Below are 12,823 nucleotides of genomic sequence, written 5' to 3' on the forward strand. Positions count from 1 at the left end.
GTTTCCAAAGCAGCAAGTTCTGCCCTCACTAGGCAGGCTGGATTTAGTCCAAATGCTTCGTGTGGTGTCATACTAGTGCAATGACAATGAAAGCGACACACCAAACAACTCTCGACAAGACCGTACTGGTGTTTGCCTGTGTCATTTTCGTATAATCTTTTCAACATTGAGTAAACGGTAAAGTGACACAAATGAACCAGTATTGTGATATTTTTCTGCCCTTAAATCAATAGACTGCATTGTGTCACACCAGATGCCCTGCCCTAAACGTAATGTACCATTTTCCTATAAACCTACAACTGAATGGGGCCCAGAAATGGTAGGGTTCAGTTCAGACATATGGGCTCCTTTTATAACTGAAACACTTAAAACAGTGCACCATACTGTACCAAACCAAACAGTGCAGCTCAGTGGAAACGAGGCAAATGTTACCCTTTAAAATGGTAACAAATACAAGACAGAAATAGGGAAATAGGGGGACTGTGATGTCTATGAAGTAGCGATTGACTATGCAGCAGGGGATATAAAAGACCATTTTTATTTGTAAACTGACTTCAGGCCAGCTATTAAGGCACTGCAATACTACACAAAAGCCTCAGATGGGTGTCAGTGAGGTGTAGTTTTACCCTCTGGGAGTCCCTAGAACTATTAGGTCTGAAAGAGCATTTTGCTGTAACATTCCAATAATATTCACTTGATAACAGAGTGTTGGTGAAAGCAAGTTTAACCCAGGGTCTACTTCTGTTTACTAAGTCTTTTAGTCACCATATCAGACATCTGCAACGCTCATGACAACTCTGACAGCTTCCCTTTCTGAACAATGTGTGGAAAATGTGTGGATTCACTACTGGTTTTTTTTTTTGTTTGTTTTGTTTTTTTACTTTTTCAACTGTTCATCACATCCAGTTTTAAATCAGATTATGTGAATCAACATGCACTGACATTTTCTTTCTCAGGGAATCCATAATCAGTAGTTCTAGGTGAGAAAATGACACCAAGTAGTTATTCACTAAAGCCGTTTCAACTCCAGGTCCATCTACATCTCTGGGCATTCACCCTCATGAACATGGATGCCTGATTTCATGGGGATAACAAAAACTGGTTGAAGATTTGGGGCCTCGCACACATTCGACTCATGCCCAACACAAAGCAGAAAGCAGGCACACAGGTCTCAGCTAACCGTGGATACACTAACACATGCAAACACACATCTAACCTCTCACTGCAATCTGGCATGTGTTGAAGCGAAAGTTATACTGGGCACTTTTCTCTGTGGCCTTCAGGATGCATGAACACAGCATGGGGAGAGATGAGGCCGGATGGAGATAGGAAAAGAAGAAATGAAAGAAAGTGAAGAAAGAAGGGAGCAAACAAACAAAACAAACTTAGTAAAGCCCTCTGCTGGGCTGGGGCCGGGACTGGAGTGGGTGTGTATGTATATGTGAGGCGATGTGAACAGAGTGGCGGGGATTAGGACAGATCCTGGGCTGTCCAACTCACAGCTGGCTGATGATCCAATCCTGGAGCACAGCGCAGCGCACCAGCCGCCATGGGACCCCCGGATGCGTGCCTGCATCTGTGTGTGTTAGTGCCTGTATTTGTGTCTGTGTGAACAGACATGTGGGTTCGATTGATGTGCATGTTTACCGAAATACAGTTGGACAAACAAATGTGTACGTGAGTGTGTGTTTCACAATAAGAACGGTAAGTGTTTATCAGGAAGGGAAGGTAGAGCTGTCAAAAATCAAACGGATGTCTGAGTTTCGTGTCTCGTTTGAAGGCGAGCTGTGATCATTTAGGCCATGAGTGAAGGAAAGCATGACAGAGAAGAGCTAGCAAGTTGCAAAGAGAAAAATCAAAGAGCTGCCTTCGAAGGCTGGTCGTACAAATGCCTTCTAGCTTCAGCACAGTGGATCTCACACTCTTCTCTTACTCTCTCTTTCACACAAACAAACTCTACACAAAGTAGCTCGCTTAAGCTAAAAAGGCCCATGTATGCCTTTGTAGTAAACAAGAGAGGGCATGGCAACAAATAAAGCCGACGTAGCCCTACAGAACCCCCAAAGGCCCCCAGATGGACAGAAAGGGAAGGAAGGGAGAGAAAAAGAGAGATGGCCATTTGAAGTTTATTTATTTTGCTTTGGAATAACAAAAGCAAACCACAGCAGAGAATGACAACTGGAGAAAAAAAATATAAATAAAATGGAAAAACAAGAAAAGTGTAGGAAAAAAAAACAGTGGTGGCCTGGGGAGGGTCAGAGATTGTGCACATGCCGCTTATGCGTCTATGAGTCTTTATATTTTTATAGGGACAAACACACAGAAAAAGATATCTGAAAGATATCAGCACAAAAACCTCATTTCTATGTGGGGTTGAGGACATAAATCCACTATACCCACAACTCCATGTTTAAGAACAGCTGTGCCTCTGTGTTGCTGTGAGACTTTTGTGGTTCATGGAAGCAGTGAGACTTTGTATATAGACAGATAGTTAATTATTACTTGTAAATGTAAATAGTTTTAAAAAACAACCTTGTAAATAATGATGAATTTTGTCTTCTGTTATATCTGAAATTTCTCTTTGGAAACATCTATTGAGCCTGTTTAAACAAGGGATTAGGACAGTAGCTTCTGGCCGGGGACCCCCTTTGTAAACCCATAAAAACTACCATGACATAAGTAAACAAAGGTAAACTTGTAGATATTTCATTATAATTATTTTTAATAAATAACACAAGAAATAAATTAAAAAAAATATTTTATAGAATAATCTATCTAAAATATTTAGATTTGTTCATTATATAATAAATTAATAGATACATTTATTCAGTTACATTGTTGAGGAATCCTATGATTTCCTTTTTTTTAATTAACATTTTTATTTAGCCTTTATTTAACCAGGAAGGTCCATTGAGAACCAGTTCTAATTCACAATGACAACTTGGGCCAGAGGCAACAGTAAAACATACACACCTCTACATTTTACTGTAAATTAATTACATGTACATAAATGGGACACTTTGGCAGAGCTGGCCCAGAAGATAGTACAAGTAAACATCAAGAGTCTCAATCAGTTTGCACAGGCAGACATGGAAACCATGTACTTAGCCTAAGTTTATATTTTGGGTTACATCGTTATGCATCAAGGCCCATGTAGGAATACACCAATCTGATACTGGTATCGGTACCATTGAAGAAAATTCTAGACAATGGGCCCAATCCATAAGCACAAATCTATTCAGTGTAATTAGTGTCTGATTTTTCTTTCACCTAGCTAGTGAAGCTATTGTTTTACTCAGAAGCTTTTGAAGTGGGTTTTTCGTTTTTATTTGCACAATTGCACTAAACCATTGTAAAGAGCTGATTTCTGTTTATTTTGAATAGCAATAGCAACCAAGCTTTTTTTCTCTATTTCAGTTTTATTATTTATGTTACACTGGATTGCCCCGATGAAACCATTTCAAAGAGGTTTTGTTCCTTTTTATTTTTATATGTTTTTTGACCAAGGTAGTCAAGCTATTGTGTTTTTTTCTCAGTTTTAGCACTTTATTTTACTTTGGGTGTTATAATAATTGCACAGACTGAACCAGGAGAAGTTTTGTGATATTTGACATGTTTGACCAAGCTTGTGAATTTTATTTAAGATTGTTAGTTGATTTAAGATTACTGCACTGGTGCACAGTTGTTAAATAAGTAATTCAGCACATTTATATCAGTTCATTTGTTTTAAAAATTTGGGAAGAATTTTTAAATCAAGTTTGATTTTGCCTTGCACAAAAGACTGATCCCAGTCTTTTCCACACAATGAGACATAGTAGTTTGTTAGGTAATTCAGCGCTGCTATTCTATATCGTAACAGATTGGTATTGGCTGATACTAAACCTCTCATATCAGTATTGGTATTGGAAGGAAAAAGGTGGATCGGTGCAACCCTAGGCCTGTGGTAGATTTCTAATTCTGAAGGTAAAGAAATATCTATAAATAAACTGTATCTAAAGAAACTTGTAGTCGTCATGACCAAAGACCACTGATTCCAAATGGCTGCGTCCTCAACCAGCTCAACATGTCAAACATCTAGTATGCATCTAAGAACAGATAAACTCTAAATTCTCTAAATTACACACACAGTAAAATGGTTCACTCTGGTGGCTCCTCCAACATGGGTCAAAGTCATCATGTTGCCACATTAATATGCATGTCATTTTCCACAGCTGGCTGCAAAATACACACATACACACACCCACCCATCACCTCATCATTTAAACACACGACAGCCCGCCATGCAGCCGGTGTGTAAGCGCTGGCCAGCTGACAAAAAACACACTTAAACACAGATCAGAGCCAGAAGCAGCAGCGGACACGCACACACACATATATATATATTGCCAGGTTGACAGACACATAAGCACACACATATTACACAAACTTGCATCCCACAGCCTCCAGCACCACAGGGCACTGCCACCACATCTGTGCCCATCTCAAACACCTCGGCTGTGGGCAGCGGGGGTGAGAGAGTGCCCTGAGCGGCTGGCATGGACTGGCACGGCCTTGGCAGAGAATGGTGAGGAGGGGAACAGCAGCCAGTGGATGACACGAGAGACAGAGGGAAAGAAAGGAGAAGAGAGGAATGTAGGAGGAAAGCAAAGGAAGAGGTTAGCAGATGGAAAATAACAGGATAGCAGTTGTATTAGATATAGAGGATGGTGAGGAAGGACACCCAAATAGCATACTGGATAAACGGGTGTGAAAATCATAAAATAATACCAGAGAAAGAGAGGGAACAGTGGAGGGCAGGTAGGAAAAAAATGAGATAGGATGCTGCAGAAATAGACAGAAAGAGAAAAGACACAAGATAGATGGAAGCCGGTAGCGCCCGCTGTGAGGACGGGTGCAGGGTGCTGGCAGGTGGCATCAAGGCCAGCCTGTCCAGTGACCATCAGCCGCGCTGTTGTGTTTATGTGTGTCTATGTGTATGTGCGCGCCAGGGACAGAAGAAAGGCTCAGGCGCCATTTTGGCTCTGCTGGAGATGTTACTGGGCTGGGCACTGGCCTGGTGGCACAGACTGGGCAGTGTGCTTGTGTGTGAGAGTGTGTATTGCATTATGTTGTGGCATGCTTAACAGGATTAGAGGTGACCTAGTGAGGTCCAGTTGGTACCGGGACCATGGCACAGCGGCACGCATGTGTGTTTATGTGTGTGTGGTTTTTATAATAGGATTAGATGTTACCTGGTGCGGTACAGTTGGTGTGCTGGTCTAAACTGGACTGGACTGGGCTGAGCTGGGCAGGAGCTGGGCAGAGGGGAGTGTTGTGTGCATTTGCGTGTGTGTGAGTGTGGTGGCATGTATAATAGGATTAGGTACTACCTGGTGAGGTGCAGTTGGCGCTGGGCATTTGCCAGCTGTTCTGTTAGGCTCAGGGCTTCGCCTTGCCATTGGCTCAAATCCTTTTGGACCACCTCCAGATGCTGCCGACAGCCAACCAGCTCTGAGCTCAGCCTTTCCTCTTCCTGTCCCGCAGAGATGGAAGAAGAGAAGATAGCGGAGGTGAGGAAATCTTCCAAAACAACCCACCTTGTGCCCCCAAACAAATAAGAGCATTAAACCAAGATATCAATGACAAAATGTGAAGACTGAGTGTGATTTTTTTTGTTTGATGTTGTGAAAAATAAAATAAAAAGATTCTGTTTGGTTAAAAATTATTTCCAAAATATTAAAGCTGTAAATATCTTCAATAAAGTACTTTTTTTTTCTTAAGATTAATAGTTTAAACAAGTCAACAAAGAATTTGAGATACATTTGGATATACCATTTGAGTATTTGTTTACTTTTCCTTGCCATGTCTCAGTATAGCTACTTAAAAAAGATACAGTGACTCCTTCATAAAACATCAACTAGGCCAAATGATCTGTAGCTGATTTAAAAACAGATCTGGATAATTAAGTAAGGCTTTGGGTTGAATGCAGACATACATACCAGAGCAGCTTTTTCCATCTGTCTGCTGGTCTTAATGTTGAGCTCTCTGAGCTCTCTCTCTGCCTCACCCTTCTTCAGTTTGGCCTGACTGAACTGATGTTGCAGATCCACACATACCTGGAGATGAAAAGAAGTGATTAAAAACAGCTGGTCCTTTGGTTAACAAACATCAATCCCAAGTCCACAGCTTAATCAGTAGCTAATTTCTAAACTACTTTTTTATTATACTACCATGTTTTTTTTACCTTAAAATGTTTAATCTAAATCCAGAAAAATAATAGAGAAGTTTTACATATTTATGTCTGTTTGGTCAGAATCACTCACCTCTGAAAATTAGACTAATATAAAAAAAATCAAAAATTGGCTAAAAATCTGATTGGGCATCTTCAAATTAAACTAAGTTATTGTAATTTTCTGTGCAGCAAAAATTAATACTAAATCAGTTAATCTTTTGCTGCCATCTAGTGGAATTATACAAGTATTACAAGTAGACAATACAGACTCAACCTGGGCATAATTTTTTTTCTTAATCACCTCTGATAAAGGTAGAACTATATTTTTGTTTAAGCACTGGAGCAATTCCAAAAGGTTCAATGCTGACTACAGATAATGTAAGCTTTAAAAAAAAAGGAATAACAATAAAATCAAGATTTTCTTCCATAAAGTTCTGACTGTACCTTCATGTTTTCTTGCTCCTGACTGGTAAGTTTGTCGAGAGTGTCTTCTAGTTGTTTGGTCAGTGAACTCTTGTCTCTGACAGCTCGATCTAGCTGTCCTTCCAACTCAGCTATGCGCTGGGAGAGGCTGGACACCTATCTCAAACACAAAGAAACACTCAAAAATCTTTTAAATGGAAATATAACTTCAATTTCACTGAGATCCCAGTACAAGAAATTATACTGCAAAAAAAAAAAAGTTAAAGTGATACTTTCATTTTTAATTCTGTATACAAACAAAAATTAGCAATCAAGATTCACCGTTTGTGCTAGCTCTTCTTTTTGTTTGAGCCCTTCAGCTCGACCCTCTTTTCTAGCCCCTGCCAATCTCTCCTGCAAAGCCTGTGCTTCTTGCTCCAGCTGTTCCCTCTGCCGCACCAGCTCTCTGGATAAAAGCTCACACTGCATCTCCACCTGCATGCAAACCGACACAAAGGGGTTATCAGCTGCAATTCCAGGTGGAGCAAACAATTTTTATAGACAACTTAAGTTCTTTTTTTTTAGGAAAATATAACAAGCAGCACAAATACGTAAATCTGCAGATTTGCAGTTTCTCTGACCCTAGCTTTATTCAAATTAGCTTCTTCTGCCATCTCCACAGCCTGTTTGACCCGGAGACAGGCTGACCACTCTCTCTGTTGTGCCTCTTGCTGACTCGCCTGCATGGCACGGAGTGCCACCTCTAATTCATCACGCTCCCTTTAAAAATAAAAAAATCATACACACTGTTATGTTGTTGCTAATTTGTGACTGATTTGCAGTACATACAGTATATGTGTGTTACTACTTACTTTGTGAGTCTGTCAATTGCTTGGACATGCAGATTTGTGTGTGTCCGAGCTAACACAGCCTCATGCTGCGCACATTTCAGACACAATCCAGCCACATGGGGAGCTCCAGCAGTCTTCAGCGCATCAGCAGCTTGCTTCTCCTTGTGTCTCAGATGAACCTTTACCTCCTCGCACTCCTTCTGACTAACTGACAGATCTTTTCTATTGACAGAAGCAAAAAAAAAAGAAAAAAAATGAAACAGCAACAGAAAAGGGACCAAACTGGGAGGAAAATTAAGAGTATTGTTCTCCTGATACCAGTTAGGGTATGCAGTAAGAGCAGCCTTTCCCAAACTCAGGGTCCCAAGGTAATTTCAGGGGGTCGCCAAATTATTGTCAAAAAATATAGCCTACATTTATTAAACAAATTTGGAATTTTTATTAGGGCTGTCATAATTAAAAAGTTAATGCGAAGAGATTAATCTGTGGAATTAACATGTATTTTTTAACGCAATAATGCATAAACAACTAAATTATTACTGATACAATATTGAAAATATGTATTATCTTGGTGAGAGAAGCTTGTTGATTGCGAACACCAATGTGTATGTTATCTCGGGGCTTGTAGCTCAAAAAGTTTAAAAACCACTCAGTCAGAGTATTTCACTAACCTGAGAGAGATGATCTGACTCTCCAAGCTCTCAACCTGGGCCTGGTAGATCCCTTTTAACTGTTCCTAAGGAACAGAAGGGTGATATATTAAATATACCAAAGAAATGTTTTCCTGTTTATAATCCTGAATGTTTCAGTGGGGTACACTAGCAAATAGTTGCACAATTTGGAAATACAATCTATGACTTTATGTACTTAATGTAATACAGTAAATCAGTTGAATGGTGAAAGATATGAGAATCACATCAGTTGGAAAGATGGAACTAAGCAATAACTACTAAAAAGAGTAAAGACAGATTCATCATTCTTACTAGTTCATTCTTCCATGTGCTATGTTCTGCCCTCTGAAGCCCACTAAGCTCTGTAATGGAGAGTTTGTGACTGGTTTCATTCACCTGAAGAAACAACCAGAAAACATCATGAGTCATTTCCTGATCATAATAAATTTGAGAAATGCCAAGGTTGTCCCCTGACTAAGTCTGGCAACACGCGTGTTTACAGTTTGTGTTTGCAGCACATATATAGTCATAATTTTGCAATGCATTCAGTTTTTAGGACAATTCAAGTTAATAAACATTTCACAAATTATATAACCCAAGGTTAATTTATATCCATTGTCCCCAAAGCTGAATGCTAGGTTTAATGTCAGCAAACCTCCTTGGAGATAATATTTATTAATAAAACTATGAAAATGTATACATTTAAACTAAATAAAAGGACTGGGGGACAAAATACAAAACATAAATAAAAAAAATCTCAATCATATGATCATTTATTTGGATGATTGTAATGATCAACATTTGCCCTCATACTGTGATAAGAACACACATCTGTAACAGATTTTCCAAAACACTCGTTATCGGACAGATTACCGTGGAGTTTGGAATTGTGTAATTGTTTAGAGATTCATCTTTGGATCTGAGCTCAGAGTGCAGTTTTTCATTCTCTACCACCACCACTCTGATTCGCTGTTTCAGGTCCTGCAGCTCTTCCTAAATATGCAGAAAAACATAAACCAAACAGAACTATTAAAAAAAAAACGCTGGGCAATATTTAAAAAAAAACTAATAACACTAATACAAGTATATATGTATTTGTGTACAAACCTTGCAGAACTTGACCTCAGCTTCAAGGTGTTGGATGTACTCTGACTGGTTATGAGTCATTGGGACAAAATCCTGAAATGTAGAAAAACTTGATCTGACTTCCTGCTGCACTCTCTAAAGAGAGAAGAGAGACAAACACAAAATCAGGCAAACACAACAAAACAGTGTGTAAAGTACTTGTATCGTGGAAAAGATGGACTGTTTTATTAATACATTTATTAATAACATAACCTGTCTCATTTAATTCAATCAGATGTTTAACCATGCAAAGCTGCACTCTACCTTGGACGGAGATGGTTTCTCTGATGGAGACAGAGGAGTGGGGATCTCTCTGCATTGCTTCTGCAGAAGGCTCTTAAGCTGATTAACTAGAACACCAAAAGACAGAAAAATACATGGATACACAAACAAGAAAAGTTTCATTACAACTTTGTGAACTGGATGTACATCATTGAGTACAAGTCATGTTAGAATAGATTACTAAGTTACCTGCTTCACTCTGTCTCTTCTGACTCCACACAGTCTTGTCTTCTTCAGCCACCACCATGAGGAGGCTGCCATTACTGCCTCTGTCTTCCCCATCTTCAGGGTTCAGCTGCTCCACAGGGTTGCTCAGCTGCGGGATGCGGTGACTGGCCCGCTCTATAATCAGTATACACAGCCAGTGTCATACAGTACATTATCTACATGCTAGTGGCTATTCAGCTGGTGGCAGTGCAGGGGTGTCAGACCATATGCTGCTGCAGGGGGAGAATGAATTTCTTTTCATGCATGACAATACTCAGCCTCATGTGGCTGGAGTGTGTCAGTAGTTGCTGCATGACAAAGGCATTGCTATGAACTAGCTTGCTGTATCCTTCCATCCACCATCTCCACGTCACACCACTGTCAGTGAAACATCGGTCATCTCATCAGAAGCGTGCCAGATGTTGTAGGGAGTGCATTCAAGCACATGGAGGCCACACACACATACTACAGAACCTAATTTTGAATGGTCTTGAGGAATTTTCAGAGACAGTGTCTGATCCTTCTACTTTTATTTTGAGAATTAGTCTGAATCCAGACCTCCATGGGTTTATGACTTTAATTTCCATTGATCATTCTTTTGTTGTTCTCAACAAATTCCACTTTCAAAAATTCCTGTTTTCAACTAATTATAATATTTTATTGTGTGTGTGTGTGTGTGTGTGTGTGTGTGTGTGTGTGTGTGTGTGTGTGTGTCACTTCAAACAAAATCTATCTTCACCTGTTGGACTGAACTTTTAACAGCAACAGATGACTTAAAACTCATTTAACAACATTATGTTAGTAGTAGTTGTAACAGGCTCTGCTAGCATTGGGCATTACCTTTTCAGCCACCCAACTGAGGTAAAGTAGGTTTACGCAGAGCGGTACTTAACCGTTACACGCCTTTTCCCATAGATGTTCACGCAAGCAAAGTTAGCAAATGTAGCATCACCAATCGCTCACTTACGCCTCTGCTCCGTTTCCTTAGCGCCCAGTGGCTCTGCTTCTTCTTCGTCTGAGTCCAGCGGTTTCATTGAAATACAATCATTGTTAAATCATAATGAAACGCTTGTAAATCATGCTAAGCTTTGTACAACAAGCACAACAACGGCCATCATATTCAGTACGTCATGACGCCTTGATGACGTCCATCAACAACGAAGTTCGTTTTACTAAACCAGCTTGCCCCGATAGCGGTGTTCTCGTTTATGATAGTTTGTCGACATCACCGCCCCTCCTGTGAGTCCAGCGGGTATGGAGAATGACCAAACGAAACCCCCACCAGCTGACGCTCTTACTTCCGTCAACTCAATAATAAGGGATAGAAAATATCGATTTCTTCACGCCACACTCGTTTACCTCATTAAAACTGTAATGAGATTTATAAATGTGAAGAATTATATATATCCTGGACGGAGCCCGCGCTGTCATATATATATATATATGTATATATATATATATATGTATATATATATATATATATATATATATATATATATATATATATATATATATATATATACATATATATATATGTTTTTGGAGATAATAACACAGTTTTTAGAAAAAAAAACTTTTTTTTGGCTCATTGACATATAAGCCAAAAAAGTTTTTTTTCCTAAAAACTGTGTTATTATCTCCAAAAACTATGTTTTTGTGTTGCTGTGACTCTAAACTTTCCATATATATATGTTTTTTTTAGATTTTGTGTTGAAATATGTATATTTTTTCATCAATTTGCTGCATGAGTGCCTTAAATTGTCAAATGGTGTGACATGAAAGCTGTTTTGTATAAATTGAAAATGGGATATTTATTTATTTTCTTAGTCACTTCATCAAACATTTTAATCATGACTTCTTTAATATTTAACATTTCATTGTGGAAAATGTAGTATATTTTGGTTTATTTTTCTAAATTATCATGCAAAGGAGGACACCGCTCCTCAATCTTTCAAAATATTTTAGATTAATTTTCTTAAACCTTGTGGCAACTGCAAGAAATTGCTTCAGACTCTTGCTGATTCTATTTTCCTTGTGTTCTATTGGTATTTTCATGAATTACCACTAACATAGCTGTTTTTCGCCACAATTGTGAATGTCACACTAAATGACATGAGTATCACGCCATATGATAAGCTGCACCACACCACAATAAGTCAATGCAAAAAGTGTAGTATATATATTTAACACACAAACAAAACAATTGAGAAAGCAGGTTACAGATGAACTTCACATATAGAATAATAACAGCATTCACATAACCTTAATGGTTTAATATAAACTCCACCTAACATTGTTTATTCAGTAACAGTAAAGAAATTACATCTGAAAATAAGTTGAAAGTTAATATATTGTTTATGTTAATATTTTTAAAGCCTGACAAAAATGATAAACACACTTAGAAAAAACACAGAAATGTGAAGAAACTGAAGAGTATGTCGGCATGAACGTTATCATGAATGAACATTTTAAAAATCTGTGTGTGAATGAGTAATAACAGTAGCACCTTTGTTGCTACCAAATTAATGTTCTAAACTGCATTAAAGAGATTCACAAACATTCATAGTATCAGTTTTTTTACATAACAGTTAAGATTACAATGTATACATTAATATTCCAATCATGACATTTGATATACAGTATCTTTTGTAGTTTAGAACTAGAAACTAAAAAGCTAAAAGTCTTTAGACCATAATAAATTTCATCCAGTCAGTCTTTGAGAGTTTGGTATATCTGTGAAATGGTTCTGGCTCAGATATTGTGCATACAACTTGATTGCAGCTGTAAAATATGCAGTCCTGTTCTTGTTACCAACTTGTTTCATGCAATTAATTTCTACTTTTTCGTGACATATCTTAGTAATCTTGCCCACGTATGGCCTGTTATCATAGTTGACAATGACAAACTTTCCCACAGTGCAGCTGGTGTCATCATCAGAACTGGTGTCTGCTTCTGATTCAACAAGGTGGGCTGGTTCTTGGTTGGTTGGTTTGTCACTACTCACCAAATCTTGGTGAGTGGCACTTTGCTGCTCCACACCAGCCTTAAACGCAGTGACTTGCAGTTTCTTTGGC

At 38.7% G+C, this 12,823-nt stretch overlaps 1 protein-coding gene across 2 annotated transcripts in view; it reads right to left on the reverse strand.

Annotated features, from left to right (window-relative positions):
* sdccag8 (SHH signaling and ciliogenesis regulator sdccag8) overlaps window positions 1-10,873 on the reverse strand; it is a 47,015-nt gene extending 36,142 nt beyond the window's left edge. The window contains exons 1-13 of one of the 2 annotated variants that reach the window (XM_042009818.1): window positions 10,717-10,873; window positions 9,732-9,884; window positions 9,525-9,610; window positions 9,243-9,356; window positions 9,009-9,128; window positions 8,448-8,531; window positions 8,136-8,200; window positions 7,486-7,686; window positions 7,255-7,393; window positions 6,956-7,108; window positions 6,656-6,790; window positions 5,979-6,095; window positions 5,370-5,512 (exon numbers count right to left, since the gene is read on the reverse strand). In XM_042009818.1, the coding sequence (XP_041865752.1) occupies window positions 5,370-5,512; window positions 5,979-6,095; window positions 6,656-6,790; window positions 6,956-7,108; window positions 7,255-7,393; window positions 7,486-7,686; window positions 8,136-8,200; window positions 8,448-8,531; window positions 9,009-9,128; window positions 9,243-9,356; window positions 9,525-9,610; window positions 9,732-9,884; window positions 10,717-10,783 (1,577 nt within the window). In that variant the 5' untranslated portion in view covers window positions 10,784-10,873. Of the gene's footprint in view, window positions 1-5,369; window positions 5,513-5,978; window positions 6,096-6,655; window positions 6,791-6,955; window positions 7,109-7,254; window positions 7,394-7,485; window positions 7,687-8,135; window positions 8,201-8,447; window positions 8,532-9,008; window positions 9,129-9,242; window positions 9,357-9,524; window positions 9,611-9,731; window positions 9,885-10,589 lie in introns of both variants that reach the window. The other variant, XM_042009819.1, reaches the window with a different exon arrangement.
* Window positions 10,874-12,823: the final 1,950 nt, after the last annotated feature.

The sequence above is a fragment of the Melanotaenia boesemani genome, chromosome 16 (assembly GCF_017639745.1).
Source record: "Melanotaenia boesemani isolate fMelBoe1 chromosome 16, fMelBoe1.pri, whole genome shotgun sequence".
Classification (NCBI taxonomy): Eukaryota; Metazoa; Chordata; class Actinopteri; order Atheriniformes; family Melanotaeniidae; genus Melanotaenia; species Melanotaenia boesemani.